We start from the raw sequence: 23,948 nt of genomic DNA on the forward strand, positions 1-23,948 counted from the left end.
CCGGGAGGAGCACGCCGCGCGGACCGGCCGGAAGCCGCGCCGGGAGGAGGGTCCGGGAGCTCGCGCGGGCGCCGTCCCCCCGCCGCCGAGGCCTGCTGACATCAGCCGCGCTCCTCCCCTCGCCTCCCAACACCCTCAGCTCCCGGCCGGACCCTCCCTCCTCCCACCACGTGTCCTCCCTCGCTCCCTCCCGAGGGGCCGCGCGCACGGGAAGCCGGAGGGGCGGAAAGGATGGCGCTCTGACAGCCGGCCGGAGCCCTCGGCGTCCCCAGCCCGCGGCCCCGGCCCGCGCCCCGGCCGCTCGGCCCGGCGGTGAGTGCGCGCGGGCAGCCCGGCCAGCGGAGCGGGGGCGGCGCGGCCCCTCCCCGGGTCCTGGGCGGCTCGGCCCGGCCGGGCGGGGGCGCCGAGGCTGCAGCTGCCGCCGCCGCCGCCTTTGTTGCGGGCCCGCCGGGGAGGGAGGCAGCGCCGGCGCTCGCCGCTCCGCAGGTGCGCTGCGGGCCGGGAGGGCCCGGGCGGGGGAGGCGGGCCGGCCGGCGGGGCGCGGGGCCACGGAGAAAGGGAAATGGGACAAGATGGCAGGAGAAACACCAGCGCGCCTGGGGGCGCGGCGGCAGCGGCGGGCGGGGCGCCGGGGAGAGGGCGGGCGGGCGGGCGGCGGCTGTCGCTGCGGGCACCTTCGCCGCGGTGCGTCGTCCCCTCCCACCTCCTGCCTGGGTGCCGGCGGGAGGCGGTGGCCAAGTTTGGGCGAGTGTGAAGCCTGCCTCGCCCGCCCCTGACCCATCCCTGCCGCGTTCGCTCGTCTCTTGGAAATACTGAAGAAGCTGACTTTGAACTCTGGAGGCATCTTTTCTTTGGCACCGCCGGAGGACGCAGTCTGCAGGATGCACATTGACTGCACACCTAGCATTTACCCGCGCCCCTAGAGGGCAGGAGCGCGGCCCTTTGTACTGGCCTCCGAGCTAGGCAAGAGCTTTTGTGGCCCAGATGCGACGGAGTCATTTCGTGGTCAGGGTGGGCCCCAAAGTCTGGGCGGCCAGCAGAGATTTCTGCACCCTCTTGAGTATCCAGGCATTACCCCTTCTATGTGTCACTGACTCCCTGGCTCACAGAGGCTCCTAAGGCAGAAAAAAAAAGAGTGACTCCATATTCCAAACAGACTCATGGACAGAACGTTTGAATTTGGAATTGCCCTTGAAAAGCCAGGTGGTGGGTATTCTGGGCCAGCCACCCTCATCATGCTTAACTCGCCTCTAGTAACAGACCAGTTGAGTAAATGTCCTATCTGTGTTCACACCCCTTCGCTGATAGGCAATCAGCACCCTTCTCCTGCCACTGACTCCATGTTCCGATGGCACTGCTGTGAGAAAGTTCTGCCTTTTAATGCAGTGCCTCAACCTCCTCTGGGAATATTTACCCACAGCCTCAGTTCTGCTCTCTGGGTCCCTACAGAACCAGTCTGGTCTCTCTTCCACAGATAGCTTTTTAAATATTTAAAGGCATCCAGATCTACTCCCTGCCCACAGCCCCTTATCATAATCAAATATGTCGCCTTCCAGCTTCCTAGTGCTTTCCCTGGAGCCCTTCCTCCTCAGGCCTGGCTCTGTTCCCTTTCTGCCTTCCAGCCTGCATAGTGTCTGAAGCTGAAAGGTACGCTGAACCTCTCCTATCACAAGAGCTCACGCTGACACCTGATTTTTCTGAACTGAATCTCTCTTGCAGACATGGAGTCCACAGCCTACCCTCTCAATATGACCCTGAAGGAAGAGGAAGAGGAAGAAGAGATTCAGAGCCGGGACCTGGAGGATGGCCACTCGGACATGCAGAAAGTGCGAATCTGCTCAGAGGGCGGATGGGTAAGTGAGGTGTGGGGTGAGGAGCAAGCCTGGGAGCCAGGCTTGTGTGAAGTCTCCTTCTCAGGCAGACAGGGGAACTAAAAATAGCCCAGCCCGGTATGTTTGCATTCCTGAGAAAACAGTCCTGTGGCTTTAAAAGGCTGCCTGAAGAATGCGGGTTATGGGAACAGCCTTCCGGTGTCCTTATCATCACTGGGCTAGAAATCCAAAAGGCCTTGTTTCTCTTCACCCCTGAATCCTGCTTGATCCCAGGTAAATTGTAGGCGCCAAATAAATGTTTGCTGCCTGACTTCTGGGCAAAGGGAACCATTTCAAATAAGATTTGGAGTGTTGAGCTGGTGTGAGGAGAGCTTTGTGAGCCCAGGCCACTTGGTTCTGTGTGAGTACCTCTTATTAATAATTCACACAGGACAGCTGCATGTCCAGCTGTGCCAGGACGAGGGTTTGGGGCGGTGGGCAACGGGATATGGAGATTTACCACAGAATAGTGTGATAGAGTAAACTTATAAAGGTGTAAATGCAACAGGTATTTACATTTATAGTTACAGTTACTAGACTTCGTGATAATTGGGCATGAATAATAAACTTTTTAAATAAGCAACAGATTGACATTCCTTTTCCGTGTTTAGCTTCCCATCTTATATAAACAATCTCAGTATTTGTAATAGTCTTTCTTTCTAAGGAAAGACCTGTATTCATAGAACCATGCTACTTCCAACTCATCAGTCCAGATCCCTTCCCATATGAGGGAACTGGGCCACAGGGAGATGTTTCGTGCCAAGAATACTCGTGTACACTGACACTTGTCCTTAAAAACAAGTCTCTTGATCCATACCCTTAAAGTAGTGCATCTTGCTGTGTGCACATTATATCTCAAAAACATCAACACAGGCTCGGGTTTGCCCACCCTGTCATCCTACCCAGTTCTGACTCCCCCAGCTGAGGAGGCCTTGGAAGGAAGGAGTCAGTCCCATCTGGCCTGGAATGAGACCTGAAGGCAGCAGAGGCCCTGGGTTTAGAAGTCAAGTTGGCCAACCCAGGGTGTCTAGATGGAGTAGAGAGCCTTGGAAAGCAAGTGCAGGAACAGTGGACATCTGAGTGTGTTGAGGCCGTGAGAAAAGAGCAAGGCGAAGACCATACTTGAGTTGGGAAAGAAGGAAGTAACCAGAGAAGCTGGAAGAGGGGGACCAGCAGCCTGGTGGTACTGGGGATTTGGCGTTGGTGGCCTCTAGGGGCTCTGCCATCCATCCGGCAGTTGCCAAGCACAGTGCTAGGTGCTGTGAAGACCAGATCCCTACCCTTGTGGTGTTGCTAGTCCCATGAGGAAGACAGGGAAGTAAACAGATGGTTAACAGTAGTGGGCAAAGCACAGTGGTGGAGGTCACCTCAGGATGCAGTGGCAGCCAAGAGGAGGGAGGCCGCTCATCACTGGCCTGGTCTGCTGTCGGGTGCCATTGAGTCAATTTTCAACTCATAGCGACTCCATGTGTTACAGAATAGAACTGCTGCATAGGGTTTTCTTGGCTGTACTCTGTACAGGAGCAGACCACCAGGTCTTTTCTCCTGTGGAACCACTGTCTGGGTTCAAACTGCTGTAGACCTTGCCGTTAGCAGCCAAGCACCTGATTGTTGCACCACCAGGGCTCCTTTGACCTAGTCTAGAGCAGTGGTATCAGCTGGGAGCAGTTTTGCCTCTCAGGGAACATTGGGTAATACCTGGAGACATTTTTATCATGGCTGGGGGGGAGGGGTGGGATTCCACTGACATTAAGGGATGCAACTCAATATCCTACAGTGCACAGAACATCCCCCACAACAAAGAGTTATCCAGCCCGAAATGTCAGGAGTGTTGAGGTGGAGAAACCCTGCTCTAGAGCGTTAAACTAGGGGAAGAAAAGAACTGAGTCTGTATTTTAGATAGGCATTTTGAATGATGTTAGGCAATCAAAAGCCTTTCTGACATAAGAACCATACTATATGTTAGGATAAAATTCCATAGGAGAATTGGAGTAGAAACACAATTTCAAGTAGAAAAAGGAAAAGTGCAGTTTGAACTGTATCATGGTCCTGAGTGGAATCAACCCAGGGATGGGGCAGCGTTCTGGGAGGAGAGGACAGCACAAGCAAAGGCACTGGGGAGAGAAACCTGTGTGTGGAATTAGGAGCCGTTCACATGGCTGGAACCCACAGTGCATGGTGAGGAGTGGAAACAGGTAAGACAGGAGAGGTAGGCCAGGCCGTGGGCCACGAGCAGCCGCTTGGGTGTGGAGTGCTGTGCCAGGGAGTTGGACTCTCCTTACGAGCTCTGAGGGATCAGTCTTCAGTTCATGCTTCTGAGGGAAGCCTAAGGCTCTCACCACGGTCCCTGTGTGGTACAAATGGTTAACGTGTTCAGTCCACCCGAAGGTGCTTTGGAGGAAAGACCTGGTGATCTACTGTGAAAAATCAGCCACTGAAAACCCCATGGAGCAGTCATGGTGGACTAGAAGGCAACTTTTTTAAGGTTCTGAGAGCCACCATGCTAAGGTGTAAGTTGCCTGGTGAGAAAGCTCTGTGACTTTGGGCGAGTTACTTAACCACTTTTTTTTTTTTTTAATCCATAAAAGTGGGGTAGTAATTCCCATAAACCGCCCTCCCAAAAAAAACCTGTTGCCATCAAGTCGATTCTGACTCAGCGACCCTATAGGGCAGACTAGAACTGCCCCACAGGGTTTCCAAGGAGCGGTTGGTGGATTTGAACTGCCAGGCATTTGGTTAGCAGCCAAGCGCTTAACCACTGTGCCTCCAGGGCTCCCTAATTCCCGTATCCCTAGATTATTTAAAGGGTTCTATGAGATGCTGTAATTAAACGTGTACGAGGTAGGTCCTGACACAGTGCCTGGCACACAGCGTGCTGCACTAGTGCAGCCTCCCCCTGCGAGATCCCCGCCCTCCTTGCCAGGTGGTTGTAAGGCTTCAGTGAGGCCCTGGAATGTATAAGCACTTTATGACAAGGTTGGAATGCCAACTTCCTGGGCAGAGCAAGGCAGTGCATGCAAACTAACGGAAGAACACCTGTCACACGTGTCTCTGATCTTCTGAGGGAAGGGGAGGAGGGCAGGATTGGGGGCATCTACCTGCAGGGCCAAGAAAGGGTGGCTGGGGGTTGGCCACAGGCTGGCTGACTTCTTCATGTTGCCCAGGGCTGGTCCTGTTTACCTTCTGCTGGGCTCAGCCAGATAAAAGGCCTCTGTGGAGTGGGGGAGCCTGCACAGCAGGGCCTGGCTGAAGGCTCGCTGGCTTCACACAGAGGGTTGCTGTGAGGAGAATTTCTCAGCCACTGTACTATGTGCTTCTGGAGCATAATGTGGTCTTGTGTGAAGATCCTGCGTGGCTCAGTCGCAGTGTGAGGCGATGAATCCCGTACCCGCCTCTGATCTCCTCTTGGCTTCAGGGCTCCTGATATTTTTTTCAGGCCTAGGATGTGTTAGGAGCTCTGGTGGTGCAATGGTTAAGGGCTCAGCTGCCAACCCAAAGGTCGATGGTTCAAACCCACCAACTCCTCTGTGGGAGAAAGATGTGGCAGCCTGTGTCTGTAAAGATTCCAGCCTGGGGAACCCTATGGGGCAGTTGTACTCTGTCCGATAGGGTGGTTACAAGTCTTAATCAACTTGACAGCGGTGGGTTGAGTTTGGTTTAGAGGATGTGTTACTCTGAAGCAATGGGCATAGCCAGGCCTGCATCTAGTTTTACTGACAAAGGAAGAGGGGCTATAAATAGGAATGGCCTGAATCTGGAACTTCTAGGGAGAGAAGAAGCCAAAGGGAGAGTTGCATCAAAGCCTGTGGAGTGGGAAAGGGTGGGTGGAAAATTCCTGGGCTGACTGGCTTTCCAGTTGGTGAATAAGTCTGAGGAAAACCTAGAGACAATCCATTTTTACCTCCTAGTATTTCACACTTAAGGATTTTTGTCCATTGTTACTCCAAAGAGTAGCCTTGGTTTTGTGACAGATAAAATTTAATGCTTATTTGAAGCTGTTCCAAGTGGAACAAGAAAAGAGAAATCCAGAGATTATTTGCTTAGATCGTTTATTCAAAGACATATTTTTAATGACAACTGTCTACACTTGGCTGCTAACCAAAAGGTCATCAGTTCAAATCCACAAGCCATTCCTTGGAAACCCTATGGGGCAGTTCTGTTCTGTCCTGTAGGGTCGCTATGAGTCAGAGTGGACTCGATGGCAGTGGGTTTGGTATGGATGCTATCTCCAAGAAGTGCCCTAGACTTAGGGAAGCAAAACTGAGTAAGCACAGGCTTTGCCCTCCACAAGCTTGTGTACTAGTAGAGGAAGCAGATGCGGAATCAAAAAGAGTGATGCGGACTGGTAAGTGCTGCCGCAGCGTCAAGTTCAGGGCATTGCAGGCGCGTGTAGGAGGGCACCTGGCACAGGGAGCAGGACACCCAGGATGAGTCTTAGGACATGGGTGGGCGTTAGGCAGGCAGAGAATGAGGAGGGGCTCCGAGACAGAGGGAGAAGTGTGTGCGGAGACCTGGAGGCGTCAGAGAATGGTTTGTTCAGGGAACTACAAGCAAATAAAAAAGCCAGGCAGGAGGGTGGGGGACACTGAGTCTCAGTCACCCAATGGGCTGCGCTGTTCTCTGCGTAAGAGCAGGAGCTTTGGAGACAGGCAATGCTAGGTCCAGATGTCAGCCCTACTGTTCGTTAGCTGTGTGACTTTGGATTAGCATTGTAGCCTTTCTGGGCCGGCTTCTTCCTTGATTAAATGGGGTTATGCCTACTTCTCCACAGAAGTGGGGGGAATAAGTGAAGCAGGTACAGGGCCAGCACTAGGAAGTGCTCCTTAACTGAAAGATTGGAGATTGAGACTACCCAGACATGCCTCAGAAGAAAGGCCTGGAGGTTTACCTCCAAAAAAACCAGCCATTGAAAACTCTCTGGAACACCGTTGTACCCTGACACGCATGGGGCCGCTATGAGTCAGAGTCAACTCGGTTACAGCTGGTTTGAGTTTAAATGTAAGATGGTGTGGCAGTGAGATACAGGGGGGAAGGAGGAAATAAGTGGGCTTCCATAAAGGAGGAAAGGCCAGTTTAAGTGATGGATGACTTCACACCTGAAGAGGCTGCATGCAGGCGGTGTAGGCCTGGACCAGCTTTCTGAGCTGAGAGTAAATGTTCTTGTCATCACCCAGACCCTGCATCCAGCTTTGGGGAATAGCTTTGAAAGTGGAAATACAAAAGAACCAACCTGAAACAAGCTGCCCAGTGATTTCTTACCACTAATGCGATGAGCTGCGGAGGAGTTTCAATGACCAAAAGAAAAAAAATATTGTGTGAAGAAAAACAAATATTTGCTAAACGAGAAGAGGTTGGTTTGCGTGGCTGCTTGCCTTTAGCTGCTAAAGAGCCTCCCCCAGCTGGCCGGAAAGGGGAGGGTAGAGCCATCTTCCCTGCAGGAAAGGAATTGTCTTCAGGGCTTTCTGCCAGCCATGCCTAAGCAGAAGGAAACAAGTTTGCTCTAGTATCTCATTAAATAAATTTAAGCTCTAATTAGTCCTTCTCTCTTCCTGCTTGTGCTCTTGTAGGCTAGTAAGGCCAGGTAGGGCCCTTGCCCTCATGGGTTCCTCCCTGGGCGCCTCTGGGTTCCCAGTCAGCCACTAGGGTAGAACTGGAAGTGGAGAGTACAGTTCCTTTAACTTAAACCCTGCATCGTAACTGATGCATCCCCCAGGTGAACTGAAAACCTCCCACCTGTATCATCAAACAGCCGAGAGGCCATGTTAATAGGACTAGGAAGCTGTATTGATAGAAAGTAATAGCGTCCCTTTCCAAAGACCCAATGACAGCAGTAATCCTACTTGAATTTACAAACCAAATCCAGCCCAGGCCCTAGCTCCCCTAGACACCCACCCAGACTGAGGGTCTTTGGGGGATAAGGGGAAGCACATGGTTGGGGTGAGCGGGTTGGTAGGGGAGGTTTCTTGAGGTGTTTCCTTGAGTGTGGTTGGTTCCCGTTTCTGAAGTCAGGGGTGATGCCGTAAGCAGCTCTAACCGGACTCCTAGTGCATGAGAGGAAGGTGCCCAGTGTCCCTGTCCTGCCAGCGTGTGGTAGGGAGAGTTTTCTTCTCAGGGTGCGGCTTTTCTTTACCACGAACTGAGGGGTACAGCCTGCCATGGTGGAGTGAGGCGTAAGACCTCTTGTCCTGTTTTACTTCTGATTGCCACAAAAACACGGGCAGACTATTTAGCCCTCTGGGTCACGGCCCCTTACCTGTACACTGCAGGACTGGGCCAGGTGGTCTCTCAGGTCCTGCCTTTGCTGTGCATCTGTCTGCATGTGTCTATTAGTTGTTGAGAAAGGCCTGTTCACTGTTCCAGGTACCGGCCCTATTTGATGAGGTGGCCATATATTTTTCCGATGAGGAGTGGGAAGTTTTGACGGAGCAACAAAAGGCCCTCTACCGGGAAGTCATGAGGATGAATTATGAAACTGTCCTGTCCCTGGGTAAAGCTTTGTTTTCCTTTGTCTCCTAGATGCTCTGAGCCCAGAGAATTGTATCTCTGTCTTTGTTCTCTGGTCTAGCCAGACATCCTTTTCTCTTGAACTTGGACTGTGTCCCCTCAGTGCCGTTCCCACTGAATTTCCTATTTTTCATTTGGGCAGGATATCAATGTGGCATCCATCTATCTCAGCGACGTGTGCCACTTCTCAGAACTGCGACCAGTGCAACTCAGGCATTCTCGTTAGCAATAAATATATATAACCTAAGAAATGTCACCATGGATCCAGGCCTATGGTTCTTGTGTTCCAAAGGAGGGAAGGCAGGCTTCCTTGCTATCATTAGCCTCAGAAGCTTGGGGACGTGCCCCCAAAGAATCTTTGCTCCCCTCCCCACATGGCTACCATCCGTATTATTGGAATGTATCCATTTGGAGAGATTCCCCAGATTGCTCATTTCCCAAAAGTTCATCAGATCAGTGGCTGACCCACTTCCTGCTAAATGTAGTGGTTGTGAGTGCCGCCCTCTTTAGAAGAGATCCATAAGTTCCCTTGGGCAGGCCTCTATTCCGCCATGTTTTTTTCCTTATGTTTCCCTGACCCGTTTCCCCCTTCCTTTCTCAAATCTCCATATTAAGAGAACTGAGGTGGTAGCGGGCGGTCGGGGAGATCCTTCAGTATTCTACTTTGGCAGCCCTCCAGGACTGTAACACACAGCTGTTTCATTTCCTGTAAACAGAATTCCCATTTCCTAAGCCGGACATGATCACTCGGCTGGAAGGGGAGGAAGAGTCTCAGAAGTCTAACGAATGGCAGCTCCAAGGAGGACCTTTCCCAGGTAGTACACTTCATCAGTTTGGCATCCGTACACATGGGAGCGTTAGGAAGCTGGAGTCTACCTTTCCGTGTACCTCTTGTTGGGGCTCTCAGAGGGAGTCAGGCTGCAAGGCAGGAAGAGTACTGGCTTTAGAATTTTAAAAAGTCTTCTTTCCTCTAATTCTGTATGACCTTAGGTGGCTTCTTTCACCTGAGTCTCCAGTTCTTCATCTGTAGGCTGTAGGAGGTGCAGTGAAATGCAGCTTAAGACACATTTGGCCTAGCATATCTTTGTTAACGTGACCACGTCAGCAGTGAACCAGGGCCCCTACAAAGCTAGGGGCAGTGTGATGCAGCCCACTTCCAGAGGTATCACCCCAGCTGCCTGTTCATTTCATACTGGGTGCATATTCAAACAAACCTGTCTAAACAACACGTAGTCCTTTATCAAGGAATATGAGCAGGAGAGTAGCAGTTGGATAAACAGAGCATAGCTTCCAGACAGGCAGAATGGTTTCGTTTGCCTTCTCTTCTTAGGAAAGAGTTTAAAATGCCCTATTTCATTGATTCTAAGATGTATTTCTCCCCACCATTTTAACATCTCTGGAATTGTTTGCCTCTTAAAATTGATGACATGTGTTAGTTTAATTAGTGGCATTTTTTTTTTCTTCATGACATATAATAGAGCATCTAATAATGGGTGGCATGTTAGTTTTAATAAAATATGGTAATTTCCCCAAATCACACTCAATTTCTGTAACCACCTTCTGATGAAACCCAATTCTGACATTGGTTTGCAAAACCAAACCAATTGTTAAAGATTGAATCATGTCCCCCAAAGGTATGTGTTGTAAATCCTAACCTCTTTGCCTGTGGTTGTAATCACATTTGGAAATGTGTTGTCTTTGTTATGTTGTGGAGACAGGGTTAGTGTAGGGTGTGTCCTAAGTCATTCTCTTCTGAGATATAAAAAAGATAAACAAGCTGAAGGAGCAGAGATGGGGGAAGACTAATGCCAAGCCACATGGAGATCGCCAAGGAACCAGGAAACAAGCTGAAGAGACAAGGACCTTCCCCTAGAATCAACAGAGAAAGCCTTCCCCTGGAGCTGGCACCCTGAATTCAAACTTTACAGCCTCCGAAACTCTGAGAGAATAAACTTCTGTCTGTTCAAGCCATCCACTGGTGGTATTTCTGTTACAGCAACACTAAAGAAGACAATTTGATAACGGAAGAGTGGGCTCTGCTGCGCGCACAACTACAATGTGAAAGTGGTTTTGGAATTAGGTAATGGGTAAGAGGTGGAAGAGTTTTAAGGTGCCTAATAGTTTTTTTTTAATAGTAATAGTAAAAGAAAAAAATGAGAATCCCAGAACACTTAATTGTGCTCATGTGGAACTTGCACATAGACCAAGAGGCAGTCGTTTGAACAGAGCAAGGGGATGCTGCATAGTTTCAGATCCAGAAAGGTATGTGTCAGGGTTGTATCCTTTCACTATACTTACTCAACGTGTACACTGAGCAGATAATCAGGGAAGGTGGACTATATGAAGAATGTGGCCTCAGGACTGGTAGAAGATGCGTTAACAACATTTGATATGCAGATGACACAACCTTGCTTGCTGAAAGGGAACGTTTTTGCTTACTGATAATGAAACACTGATGAAGATCAAAAACTACAGTCTTCAGTAGGGATTACACCTCAACATAAAACAAAAATCCTCACAACTGGACCAATAATCAGCATTATGATAAATGGAGAAAAGATTGATATTGTCAAGGATTTCATTTTAGTTGGATCCATAATCAACACCCATGGAAGCAGCAGTCAAGAAATCAAACCACGTATTGCGTTGGGCAGATCTGCTGTAAATGACCTCTTGAAAGTGTTCAGAAGCAAAAATGTCACTTTGAGGACTAAGATGCACCTGACCCAAGCCATGATATTTTGAATTGCCTCATATGCATGCAAAGACCTGGATGATGAATGAGGAAGACCGAAGAAGAATTGATGCCCATGAATTATAGTGTTGGTGAAGAATATTGAATATATCTTGGACTGCCAGAAGAACGAACAAGTCTGTCTTAGAAGTAATACCGCCAGAGTGCTGCTTGGAAGTGAGGATGGTGAGACTTAGTCTCACCAGCTTTGGACACGTTATCAGGAGGGACCAGTCCCTGGAGAAAAACATACTTGGTAAAGGAGAGGGTCAGTGAAAAATAGAAGACCCTCGACAAGATGGATTAACACAGTGCCTGCAACAGTGGGCTCAAACATAACAACGATTATGAGGATGGCACAGGACTGGGCAGTGTTTCGTTCTGTTGTACGTAAGGCCTCTTTTAGTCGGAACCAACTGGATGGCACCTGACGACAGTAGTAAAAGCCTAGATTGCCTTGGGGAGACTGTTGGTAGAATTATGGACATCAAAGGCAATTCTGGTGAGGGCTCAGAAGGAAGTGAAGAGAACTTCAGAGAAAGCCTCTGTCTTCGAGAATACGTACTGCAGTAGCAACAGTGTTGATACAAATGTGGACGTTAAATATACTTCTGGTGAGGCTTTAAAAGAAGAATGTTGAGCATGTGCTTGGACAGTGGAGGAAAAGCAATGCTTTGTATGCAGTGGCAAGGAACTCGTCTGAATTATGTTTAAATTTTTGGTGGAAGGTAGAACTCGTAAGTGATGAGCCTGGATATCTGGCTGATGAGATTTCTAAGCAAGGTCTTACGGATGCTGCATTGTCTCTCCTTGAAGCTTGCAGTAAAATGTGAGAAGAAAGAGGTGGACTTAAAAATGAACTGTGCAAAATGAAAACAGCTTTAAGATCTGGAAAACTGTGTTGTACAGAGTAAGAACACATGTCCTAGAATGTTCACCAAGGACGTGGCTACACAATCTTTTGTTGAAGAGATTAAGCCTGTGACTGATGGGTCTAACCAACTACCACAGCAGAAAGCCCATCAGCTTAGATTGAAGGCGACAGGGAAATAACGCTGTCTGCCTCTTGAATTCTGCAGGCAGGAAACAGGCCAAAGAAGCTACATCTGTTGTCCTCCAGGAAAAGAAAAGGACCATCCCCGGAGCAGCTCAGAGATCAGCAGAACTGTTGGAAGGAGCACAGGAAGCAGGGCCTTCTTGGTTTCAAAGGGTAGGGCCACAGCCTCCTAGGTTTTAAAGAGTTGCATCTTCACCACCTTAGTTCCGGAGTGTGGGGCTGCTGTTAAGGTGTGCCAGGGGAATGGGGCCACTACCTAAAGCTGGGGAGTGGGCCTGCCATGCCCAAAAGGCAGAAGAATAGGACCTGCCAGGGCCGCAGGGTTGGAACCGCCACTCACGTGAACTGGGAGAATGGGGCACCCAAAGCACAGGGAGCAGAGTTACTGTCTCAGGGCGCCTGGAAGGCAGAGCTGAAGCTCAGGGACAAGAGGCTTCCACCCGAAATCCTGAGGCATGGCCAATACCCAGAGTCTGGGCAAAGGGCCATTGCCCAGATGGCCTCAAGAGAAGAGGGTTATTTTCTAACCTTGAGAGCTAATGTAAATTGTTCTGCTCTGTTTTGGACTTGCTTGGTGCCCCTTAATCTTTCTTTCCCTTCAATTTCTCCCATTTATTATGGAAATTCACACCTTGTGGCTGTTCCACCTTTGTGTTTTAGAAGCAGATAGCCTGTATTCTAGATTTCAAAGGCTCTCAGATGAAGAGTAATTTTGTTTCAGGATGGAATATGCCTAACATCTCACCCATATTTGATTTAGATGATTCAGAACATGAGATTTGGGACTTGGAGTTGATTAAAGAATTTTGGTATGATGTGATGGCATGAATATGTTTCGTATGTGGCAAGGACATGAGTTTTGAGGGCCAAAGGGTAGAATGTTATGAATTGTGTCCCCCAGAAATACGTGTTGGAAATTCCAACCTCTATGCTTGTATTATAATTCCATTTTGAATGGGTTGACTTTGTTACGTTGATGGGCAGGATTAGTGTAGGGTGTGTCTTAAGTCAGTCTCTTCTGAGATACAAATGACAAGCAAGGTAAAGGAGCAGAGATGGGGGAAGACTGATGCCAAGCCACATGGAGATCTCCAAAGAACCAGGAAGCACGCTCAGGAGACAAAAACCTTTCCCCAGAGCCAATAGAGAAAGCCTGCCCCTGAAGCTGCTACTCTGAATTTGGACTTCTAGCCTCCTAAACAGTGAGAAAAGAAATTTGTTAAAGCCATCCGCTTGTGGTATTTCTGCTATAGCAGCACTAGGTAACTTAGTCACCAGTTTTCTGCCTTGCAAGCTTAACTTTGCTAAATGTAGTTTTATGCTATAGAAGATACTCTTGGTTCCTGGAATATGATTCAGCCCGTGGTACATCTAAATCTCTCTAATATTATGTGGTATTGTGGGTTATATTCGACTTCTCGTCCATATAAAAATTATTTTGAACTAAACACAGCCCCCAAATTATTATTTGGTCCAAGCTTGGTGCTTATGTTCAATTCTCAGATCTACCAGTGTGTAGCGCAGCCACTTGATACATTACTTATCCTTTGTAGCCTTACTTTCCTCGTCTGTAAAGGATATAGTTACTGTGAAAATTATGTATGGTAATAGATGTAAATTGGCACATGGATAAGGTCTTAGGAAATGGTACCTGTTATTAAAAGGAGCCCTGGTGGCACAGCAGTTAAGCACTCAGCTGCTAATGGAAGGACTGGTGGTTCGAACCTACCCAGTTGGTGTGCAGGAGAAAGATCTGGCAATCTGCTTCCGTAAAGAATACAGCTTTGAAAACCCTTCAGAGGACTAATGGACCACAAGTACCACAGCCTCCCTGAGACTTGAGTTCAGCACAGCTAGGTGGTGCCCAGCTACCACCACCAACTGCCCTGACAGGGATCACAATAGAGGGCCCCAGACAAAGCTGGAGAAAGATGTAGAACAAAATTCTAACACACAAAGAAAAAAAGTCCAGACTTACTGGTCTGACAGAGACTGGAGAAACCCTGAGAGTATGGCCGCCGGACACCCTTTTAGCTCAGTAACGAACTCACTTCTGAGGTTCACCCTTTAGCCAAAGATTAGACAGGCCCGTGAAACAAAACGAGACTAAATGGGCACACCGTCCCAGGGGCAACGATGAGAAAGCAGGAGGGGACAGGAAAGCTGGTGATGGGGAATCCAGGGTCAAGAAGGGGAGACTGTTGAAATGCCATGGGGTTGGCAACCAGTGTCACAAAACAATATGTGTATTGTTTAATGAGAAACTAATGTGCTCTGTAAACCTTCATCTAAAGTACAATGAAAAAATAAAATGTAAAAGTATTATATGCTCAAAAAAAAAAAAAACCCTTTGGGGCAGTTCTAGTCTGTCACATAGGGTCACTGTGAGTTGAAAACCAGCTTGACGGCCCTTAACAATGAAAACATCTGTTATTAAAATTAACTACTTTTTGTGACTCTCACATTAAGGTATTCTTGCATTTTGACCAGAAATTTGGGTAATAAACCAGAAATTGCTTTACTTATTGGCATTGTCTTTGCCCCTCCCTACTTGTCTCCCAGAAAACGAAGACTCTGACGTGAAGCCTCCAGATTGGGCAGGCCCAGTGAGTGCTGCCTCCCAATTTCCTCCGCCTTCCCACTTTGACAGCTTTGGCCTCCGTTTGCCTCGGGACCTCACAGAGCTGCCCGAGTGGAGCGAGGGGTACCCTTTCTACATGGCCATGGGCTTCCCCGGGTATGACCTCTCGGCTGACGATATCGCCGGCAAGTTTCAGTTCAGCCGAGGCATGCGCCGCAGTTACGACGCAGGGTTCAAGTTAATGGTGGTGGAATACGCCGAGAGCACCAACAACTGCCAGGCCGCCAAGCAGTTCGGAGTGTTGGAAAAAAATGTCAGAGACTGGCGCAAAGTAAAGCCACAACTCCAAAACGCCCACGCCATGCGGCGGGCATTCCGGGGCCCCAAGAATGGGAGGTTTGCTTTGGTGGACCAACGTGTGGCCGAATATGTCAGATACATGCAGGCCAAAGGGGACCCTATCACCAGAGAGGCAATGCAGCTGAAAGCTCTCGAAATTGCCCAGGAAATGAACATTCCAGAGAAAGGGTTCAAAGCAAGCTTGGGTTGGTGTCGGAGAATGATGAGAAGGTATGACCTGTCTTTGAGGCATAAAGTGCCTGTGCCACAGCACCTGCCTGAAGACCTGACAGAGAAGCTGGTCACTTACCAGCGGAGTGTCCTGGCCCTGCGGAGGACGCATGAGTATGAGGTGGCGCAGATGGGGAATGCAGATGAGACTCCAATTTGTTTAGAGGTGCCGTCACGGGTGACTGTGGACAACCAAGGGGAGAAGCCCGTATTGGTCAAGACTCCAGGCAGGGAAAAACTGAAAATCACAGCGATGCTCGGTGTCTTGGCTGATGGGAGGAAGTTACCTCCATACATCATTTTGAGGGGGACATACATCCCGCCAGGGAAGTTCCCCAGTGGAATGGAAATCCGCTGTCACCGGTACGGATGGATGACTGAGGACTTGATGCAGGACTGGTTGGAAGTGGTGTGGAGACGGAGGACTGGTGCGGCACCCAAGCAGCGAGGGATGCTGATCCTGAACGGCTTTCGGGGCCATGCCACTGACTCGGTGAAGAGCTCCATGGAAAACATGAACACCGACATGGTTATCATCCCAGGAGGCCTGACCTCGCAGCTTCAGGTGCTGGACGTGGTGGTCTACAAACCCCTGAATGACAGTGTGCGGGCCCAGTACTCCAACTGGCTGCTGGCTGGGAACCTGGCCCTGAGCCCCACTGGGAATGCCAAGAAGCCACCCCTGGGCCTCTTTCTGGAATGGGTCATGGTGGCATGGAATAGCATCTCAAGTGAGTCCATCGTGCAAGGGTTCAAGAAGTGCCACATCTCCAGCAACTTGGAAGATGAAGATGATGTCCTGTGGGAAATTGAGAGTGAACTGTCAGGAGGAGGGGAACCACCAAAAGAATGTGATGCTGAAAGCATGGCGGAGAGCAAGTGAAGGAAATGTTAAGGTGAGCGACCACGAATAAATACCCTGTGTTCCCTGATAGAGGTCCCTGGGTGGCACAAATGGTGTGTGCTCCTCTACTAACCGAAAGGTTGGCGGTTTGAACCCACTCAGTGGTGCCGCAGAAGCCCTGTCTGTCTGCTTCCATAAAGATGATAGTCCAGGAAACCTCATGGAGCAGTCAGTTCTGCTGGGTCACACAGGGTCACCATGAGTCAGAATCGATTCGACAGCAACGGGTTTGTTTTTTCATTGGCACGTGTTTGAATTCTACGTATAGTTTTTCTGTTTCAGTTATTTTTCTGTATCTTGAAGTTATAGCCCACGGTGTAATCGTGTAGATACTAAGCCGTCAACACTTTCTCTTTTATGCAAAACTTTTATTGCCTGGACTTTACTGTGTGTGGTTTGTTCTGTAGCCTACGGACCCAGAAGCACTTGTATAATAAATAAAACAAGCGGAGTGAGCTGCCATCTGAGAGCTGTAGTGCTGAAATAAAATATTTGGGCCTGAAGGAGCATAGTCTTAACATTGCTCAGTTAACAAAAAGTTACAAGACCAATGAGCATATGGCCTGGTGGGGCTGGGACAGGGAGAACACTGAGGGTGCCTTTTGCGAGGGGTCCTCTGGGCCCCAGGATCTCAGCCCTGGGGCAGTCTGCAGTGTGCCCACTGGGGAAGCAGAAACTACATGCTTCTGCTTGCATTGTCCCATGGAATTTAAGTGAGTTAAAACATCATCCTATTCTCAAAATAATTTCTACGTGTGGAGTGGGCAGCCACCGTCATTTCTTGTACTCAACAGATGTCCGAAGGGACATATTTTTAAATTGAATCTTTGCACAAAAAGGAAAATAAAACAGTGTGCCTGTATAGCACAAGTGAGTAAAGCTTAGGGCCAAGGACCATAGCCCTGGGATCCTCAGAGGTGAATATAGAAGAGGAGCAGTTTTAAAAGGAAATGGGGTTGGGGGGCTAACAGACAACACAAGTGAAATGAGGTCACCCCTCCCACTACCAAGGAGAATGTCCGCATACGGGAGGGAAACAAATGACTCATCTTACCCTCCTTTTCATTCTTCTAATTGTCGGCTAATTTGTCCCTCCGCACAGTATTTGCTACGAAGCAGGAGGCCATTCCTTCTTTTTCAGAGGACCGACTGGAAGCCGTCTTGACCTCTTTGGTTTCTTTCACCCCACCTGATCCTGTACATCCATGTGTTAATGAGTGGCTTGTGTCTCCTCCCTGTCCCCATTCAAATTGTACCCATATCATTGAAACCCCGTTGTAATTCTGGGGTGATGAGAATTACGACAGAACGAGAGAGAACCTTGCACTACATCCAGCTTCACCAGAATTGCCTTCTTGTCTCATGTCCATCACTTGCCCACCCCTTGAAGTCAGGCGCCTTGCTGCTTGCTGTTTTTTACGGCCTCCATTGCTATCAGGAAACCCTGGTGACACAGTGGTTAGGAGCTATGGCTGCTAACCAAAAGGTCAGCAGCTCCAGTCCACCAGACGCTCCTTGGAAACCTATGGGGTAGTTCTGCTGTGTCCTGCAGGGTCGCCATGAGTCGGAATTGACTGGATGTCAGCCGGTTTGGTTTGTTTTGGTATTGCATATCCACCCTTGAGGTGCAGTGCACTCTTTTCCTCTCATCAGCTTACCTTTTGCATTTCCTCGCCTTGCTAGGGGACGTTTTTATGTATTTATAATAGTCTAAGCTCTTTCTCCCCAGGGGTGTCAGTCAGAAACTGTCAGGAGAGAAAAGGAAGCATGTGGACTTAGAGCTGAGCTGCGGCTCCCCGGCAGCCTTTGCTCTTCTTGACTGACCTCGTTCTCTTTACTGTTGCCCTTCTTTGCCCTGTGCAAAGGGTATAGGAGGGATGTGGACAGAATTGCCCTTCTCATCTGTTTGGAAATCGGACTGATGATATGGCAATAGGATTATTGCGTTTGTTAAGTTACAAGATATCCAAAATCCAAGGATCATTTCATACTTAGGTTTCTCTGTTTTCCAGCAAAAGAAACTGTGATTGCAATGACTGGGGAGGAACGTCCTCTAGAAGATTGCTGGCAGTCTGAGTGCAGAGGGAGAAGCAGGAAAAGGCCACAGTGCTCCCAACAGGCTGAGTCTGGGTGGCAGCCTGTGCTAACTACCTGGGCGACACAGCCCAGCCACACCCACGTGAGGCATCACCTGCGTCTAGGACACTCACTCATCAGAGATACGATTGGAGAAGAAACTACTGCTGCCCCATTTCTTGGTTTGGAGGTTACTCTGTGTGCCCATCAAAAGGAACCTGTAAATAGGAGTGAACACAGGCATTTCCTGGAGAAGAGACCGTCTGTTTAGCACCAACAAGGGACTCATCCACATCACGGCTCTACTGGTGTCGTCTGTGCAGAAAACCTCAAGCCGGTGTTTTATCCTGCCTTTGAAAATGCTTCCAAGAGTAGAGCCTGTGTTCACACAGGTTAAGACTACAGAGAAGGCCTTGTAGAAATGTTGAGTCACTTACGTACACCTGTGACTTACACATTTCCTCTTTTGGAAAAACGAGATATTAATGATAACAGCAAAATGAGGACACACTGGCCTGATGCCAGCAGGTGGCGTTTCAATAGACAAACTAGGTTAGCGTGGAAGATGGAAGTTAAAAGCAACTATGCCATTTTATTTATCTTCCCAATCTGTTCGGCAGCTAGACTTACTTAGGGTCTTGTTTAATGGCCCTTTTTTCCCCCGTTATTATATTTAATGAGAGGGCAGCATTTAGCACACAGGCTTTTCTGTTTCTCAGGCTGCCTGCGAAGAAGTCACCATAAATTATCTGCTGTCTTCTATGTATGAGGCCCACTGACTCATCTGATACTTGTTTGGTTGATTTCTTTAATTTTATCACAAGGCGGTGGGAGAGGTTGGACCTTTAGCCACAGCTATTTCAGGACTTTTAATCTACCCTGCTGGATATAGGTCGGGGGAGGGAGCATTGAATTTTTACACTACAGTAATTTGCATTCCCACATAAGTCGAGTGTTAAAAAAACATTCCTTTAAAACTGCTACAAAAATATGCCAGAACCTCGTAGACAAAGCCATTGCCAGAAATGTCATTCCAGTGTCAAATCTGGATAACAGATTACTGTAACCACTTCTTCCTGTAGACTCAGCTCACCTGTATATCATAAGGTGTTCTTGGCATCTTGAAGCACCAGTTTCTACTCAGGTACTCATTCCCTTGTTAGTGATTCACCTTTCTGGTATTTTTACAACCAATTACCCCCCAAAGGGAGAAAGTTCACGTCAGTTCTGGTGTCTGAGTAAACTTTTGGTATTTGTTTCCCCGTTTGTTTTTACCTGTATTATGTTGTCATCTCAGATGGCCTCTAAACCCAGCTACTTTCCATTCCAGAACCTTCCATTCCCTCCAGTTCTCCTTAATCCTCCACTGCCCTAGTTCCTGGCCCTTTCCTCTTTTTACATCTTATTTCATTTGTTTTGGGAGCTTAAAGGGTTTTACAGTTCAATACCTAATTGGAGCCGTAGGTGTCTTGGCGAGAAGAGTAGAAAATGGTCTCAACTCCTGTTTCATTCCACCACCAACTCGAGTCTCATCATCAGCAGATGGAGGATGCCTTACAGGTTGCATAGCACTGGACCTTTCTAGAGTAATGGCTCTACTGTCAGGGCTTCTCTGGGCTCTTTCCCCACTGACTTAATTATGATCTGTATGCCTAACAGAGCCCCAGTACAACTATTTTGCAGAATGGCTATTACCCTGGAGTTATTACAGCACATATTGAGACATAGTTGTACTCCTCAGTAGATAGGAACTCACCCCAACAATAAACTTTGATAATAAAGACAACAGGCTATGGTGGTTTTCTTATTTACTTGCTGGCATTGTTGCTTTCCAAGCTGTTGTCTCCATCCTGTTCTCCATCCAGTGTGATACCTACCAGTCTGTTACACCCTTGAACCACAAGTCTGCCCATGGGATGGCAGTGTGAGTAATGCTGCTGTTTTTGAAGACAAAGGGAAGAAAAGTGATGTGCGTGGTTTTAAACTAGCTTCAAAAGGGAAACCGTTCTTTTCCTCAAGAATCATGTTTCAGGTGCTTTCCAGGATGGTCCATTACAAAATCATACAAAGGAAACCCCAAAACTGGCATTAATTTAAAATGAGTGAAAATATGCTAATCAGTTGATGGGCAGAAGAGGATATCCTGTTCTCATAAATATCTTTAAAAATGAAAGTGTGATGAATTAGTATGTCTTTTATTGTGTGCTCTTTCAATAAAAGTTGTCCTGATAATTTATCATGCCCATACCAGTTACCGGAGCCCTGCTGGCACAGTGGTTAACAGCTTGGCTGCTAACCAAAAGGTCAACAGTTTGAATCCACCAGCTGCTTCACAAAAACGCTATGAGACAGTCCTGCTTGTGTCCCATAGGGTTGCTATGAATTGGAATCAACTTGACGGCAACGAGTTTGGTTTTTTGGCTTGTAACAGTTACCAAGGAGCCCTAGTGCTGTAATTAATGGTCAAGGGCTCAGCTGCTGAGAGGTAGCCATTCTGACTCACTAGTGGCTCTCTGGGAGAAAGGACCTAGCAATTTGCTCCTGTAAAGATTACAGCCTAGAAAGCTCTATGGGGCAATTCTACTCTGTCCTGTCCCATAGGGTCATTATAAGTCAGAATCGAGGGCACACAACAGCAACCAGTTACCAGTTGCCTGTGGAGTTGACTACGAGACATAACCCATGTGTGTCAGTAGGGATTTCAATGGCTGGCTTTTTTGGAAGTAGATTGCCTCTAGGTGAACTTAAACCTCCAGCCTTTCAAAGGTTACCGTTTACACCACCCAAGGACTCCACTGTGTCCAGACTCAAATATACAGCAGTCTGCTCTCCAAGGATAAACGTTTCTTTTTGCTTTTTAAGCCACCAGAATTAAATGCTGAACTAACTAGTTAGCCACACCCTCTTAAGTCTTACCCCTAAAGCTGAGCTTCCTGGCCCTTACTTGATACTCTGGAGGCACTGTGGTATGAGTTGAGGACATGACGGGACACAGGCAAAGTCATCAGAAGACAACTCTGTGAAATCCGGCAATGGGGAGGAAAAGTGAGATTTGTGCTTTGTGGATCACAACAGTAGGGGGTAACAGTGCTGAGATGGCCCTCGTGGTGCCAGGTAAAATAAGCCTCATTAAACCAAGTTTTGCTGATATCCCTGTACCACAGTGGTTATGAGCCAGGCTGCAAGCCTAAGAACCCACCAGCCGCTGCTTGGAAACCCCATGGGGCAGTTCAGTCGCAATCAACTCAACGGCAATAGGTTTAAAAGGCAGGTATTAACTGGAATTCATACAGGAAAAATCAAGCTTTATTCTGCGTTTGAAATTACCTGGTTTCTACCACTTTTTTCCTCATTGAAACAATTATTTTCTAAGTAATTTTTGATAAAAACACTCAGGGTTTCTTAGGAAGCACTGGGGAGCTGGAGCCAGCCTTTGATGAACAGAACATGAGTTCGGGTCTCTTTCAGGGGCTTTCTTGAAAATCCTCAATATTAACTCTTTGCACCTTCTTGCCCTGCCCTCAACCCCATCTCCCCACTTTAGAAAATGAGTTCCTGAGGAAAACTGGCAGAGAGAGAGCAGACGTCTTCAGTGTCTTCAATAGAGCGTAAACCTGAAGTACATGAGGCAAGAGTCTTCTGTATCCTGCCATCTTACCAAGCCTGCCGGGCCAGGGAGGTAACTCTAGGGATTTGGGCAGGACCTAGGGAATAGTAAGGAATTTCTTTGGACTTACCTGTGTTATACACAACCCTAGAAAAGCAGGCCATGACTGAGCCTCCTGGCTATCTACAAAGACCATGAAATGTTAACACATCACACACTTCCTGGACAGCATCAGGGCACATGTGTTTGTAGTCCAAAATAACCACTGGGTATTGGTTTGAATTCTTCCAGACCTTAAAAACTGAGTATTACCTCCCCTAAAACTCTAAAAGCTTTTCAGACTTGTGCCAGGAACTGAAACTAAACTGTTTTTTTCTTTTTAGTCTTAATCTACACATCACAAAAGGAAGAAATGGCGCATCTTAATTGGAGCCTGCTGTAATCTTTCACAGCTATTACACTCTTTTGAAAAGTCTGTCATAAAACAGGGCTTTTCATATTTCTGTAGAAGGCACTATTCCTTACGTATTTACTTTAAAAAACAAAAACACCATTGTTTTCTCCCAAAAGGTTTATTTGTCACATTTAAAGTATGAAATCAAATCCACAGATCCAGACATTTAATCATTATATACATTATTTAAAAAAAAAGACCTCCACAAATCCATCTGTACATTCTACTTCATTCACCAACACTGTATCTTCAGTAAAGAACAACATACCTCTTCAAAAAAGATACCAGTAACACTGTGAAATGTAAATTACCTTCACTTTATGACTTGAAAGGGTAGAAACAGATGGGAATTACCAAGCACAAATCCAATCTGGTTCTAAGTACTTCTTAAAACATATTCTACAGGAATAATTAATTAGATGAACCCACTAATCAAAGTCTTAACTCTGTGAAACTGAAAGAAACGAGTGAAGGGAGACAGTTTACAAGGTTAATTGCATTCTAAGATTTTTATTTTGTTTTTTAATGCTAAGAAAGGACTTTGTCTATTAACACAGCATTGCCAAGTCATATTCTCTGTGGAGTTGTAACGATGAATCTTGGGGGGCCTACTTACAGTTATTAAAAATTGAACTGGTCACTCAAGGAGGTATGTGACTTAACACTGTGTAGGTTATTTCAGTCAAAACACGTGAGAAAGACAGAAATTTTAGACTTGCCAGATACAGAATATATGATGTGGTTGTCCTGCTGATCATGGGGACTAAGTGATAACGGCTTCTTTTTTCTAGGATGTCATCCCCCTCACCTGCAGACCACAGGACACTAAGTCCCAGATGCCTGAACATCTCCAGAACTCACTCAATTCTCACTCCCATAACTGAAGTGACGCACACACAGATACTTGGGTCATCATCACAGTCAGGTTTATGTTGATGGCTTCACAGTAGCAACACAAAATGTAGTCTATGTCACACATTTCCATAGGAAAGGTTATATATACACTATACACTTCAGCCTTGAAATGTGAACCCCAAAAACATTCAACTCTCAATACTAATTTGCTGAGGGCTTCATACCCCCAGATTCTAACTCAGCAGAGCAAGAGCCCCTCCTTGGCTGCCAGGCGCTGGCGGTGAACTCTGTCTTGCTGCAGCTCCTCATGGTTTGGGTGCCAGAGCTTCATGATGACCCGCTCAATGTTGAGGGCATACACAGTGTGTGTGGGGATCACTTCCCTGTGGACCTGCGGTTTAAAAGCAGCAGGTCTCCAATTACACTTTAGTGTGCTTTTTCAATATACAAAATAAAACAGCATCCACGCAACAGACAGAGCCGCCTTGAAGTCAGAACCTCATAAACCCCAAATCAGGTAACTTGGGAAAAAGGACATAACAAGGTTCTCAAAAGGGAACAAGAGGATTTTTTTTTTTTCTTTGTTTTATCATGTAGGGAAGAGGGGAAGGTGCACAGGTTGGGGAGAGTGAATTATGAAGAACTCATGGGCCCAGGATATGAAAAATGTGGCTAGTATTAATGGCTTTAATAACAACAAAAACTGAAAAGCCAAGAAGTGAAAAAAGCCAGTGT

The 23,948-nt window shown here is 47.6% G+C and overlaps 2 protein-coding genes across 5 annotated transcripts in view; one reads left to right on the forward strand and one right to left on the reverse strand.

Annotated features, from left to right (window-relative positions):
- The first annotated feature begins 209 nt into the window (after positions 1-209).
- POGK (pogo transposable element derived with KRAB domain) lies at positions 210-22,579 on the forward strand. 4 transcript variants are annotated; one of them, XM_064282895.1, is made up of 6 exons: positions 210-312; positions 1,720-1,853; positions 8,232-8,358; positions 9,092-9,190; positions 14,729-16,213; positions 18,234-20,083. In XM_064282895.1, exons 2-5 carry the CDS (start codon positions 1,722-1,724, stop codon positions 16,198-16,200), a joined length of 1,830 nt encoding a protein of 609 aa, XP_064138965.1. In that variant the 5' UTR covers positions 210-312; positions 1,720-1,721; the 3' UTR covers positions 16,201-16,213; positions 18,234-20,083. The 4 variants fall into 4 exon arrangements, with proteins under 4 accessions (XP_064138965.1, XP_064138964.1, XP_023409995.1 ...); XM_064282894.1 differs by lacking the exon at positions 210-312 and adding an exon at positions 409-486; XM_064282897.1 differs by lacking the exon at positions 210-312 and adding an exon at positions 7,046-7,221 and having other exon boundaries at positions 1,743-1,853.
- The window catches only part of TADA1 (transcriptional adaptor 1), a 30,479-nt gene continuing 28,988 nt past the window's right edge, over positions 22,458-23,948 (reverse strand). Inside the window, exon 8 of the mRNA XM_003415215.4 lies at positions 22,458-23,604. Within this exon, the coding sequence (XP_003415263.1) occupies positions 23,452-23,604 (153 nt within the window). The 3' untranslated portion in view covers positions 22,458-23,451. The remainder of the gene's footprint in view (positions 23,605-23,948) is intronic.

The sequence above is a fragment of the Loxodonta africana genome, chromosome 3 (genome assembly GCF_030014295.1).
Source record: "Loxodonta africana isolate mLoxAfr1 chromosome 3, mLoxAfr1.hap2, whole genome shotgun sequence".
Taxonomy (NCBI): Eukaryota; Metazoa; Chordata; class Mammalia; order Proboscidea; family Elephantidae; genus Loxodonta; species Loxodonta africana.

Excerpts from the sequence above, each read along its gene's own strand:
- POGK (XM_064282895.1), top strand. The coding sequence starts at position 1,722 with ATGGAGTCCACAGCCTACCCTCTCAATATGACCCTGAAGGAAGAGGAA. Across the intron at positions 1,854-8,231 it reads TCTGCTCAGAGGGCGGATGG|GTACCGGCCCTATTTGATGA; the intron begins GTAAGTGAGGTG and ends TCACTGTTCCAG. Across the intron at positions 9,191-14,728 it reads CCAAGGAGGACCTTTCCCAG|AAAACGAAGACTCTGACGTG; the intron begins GTAGTACACTTC and ends CTTGTCTCCCAG.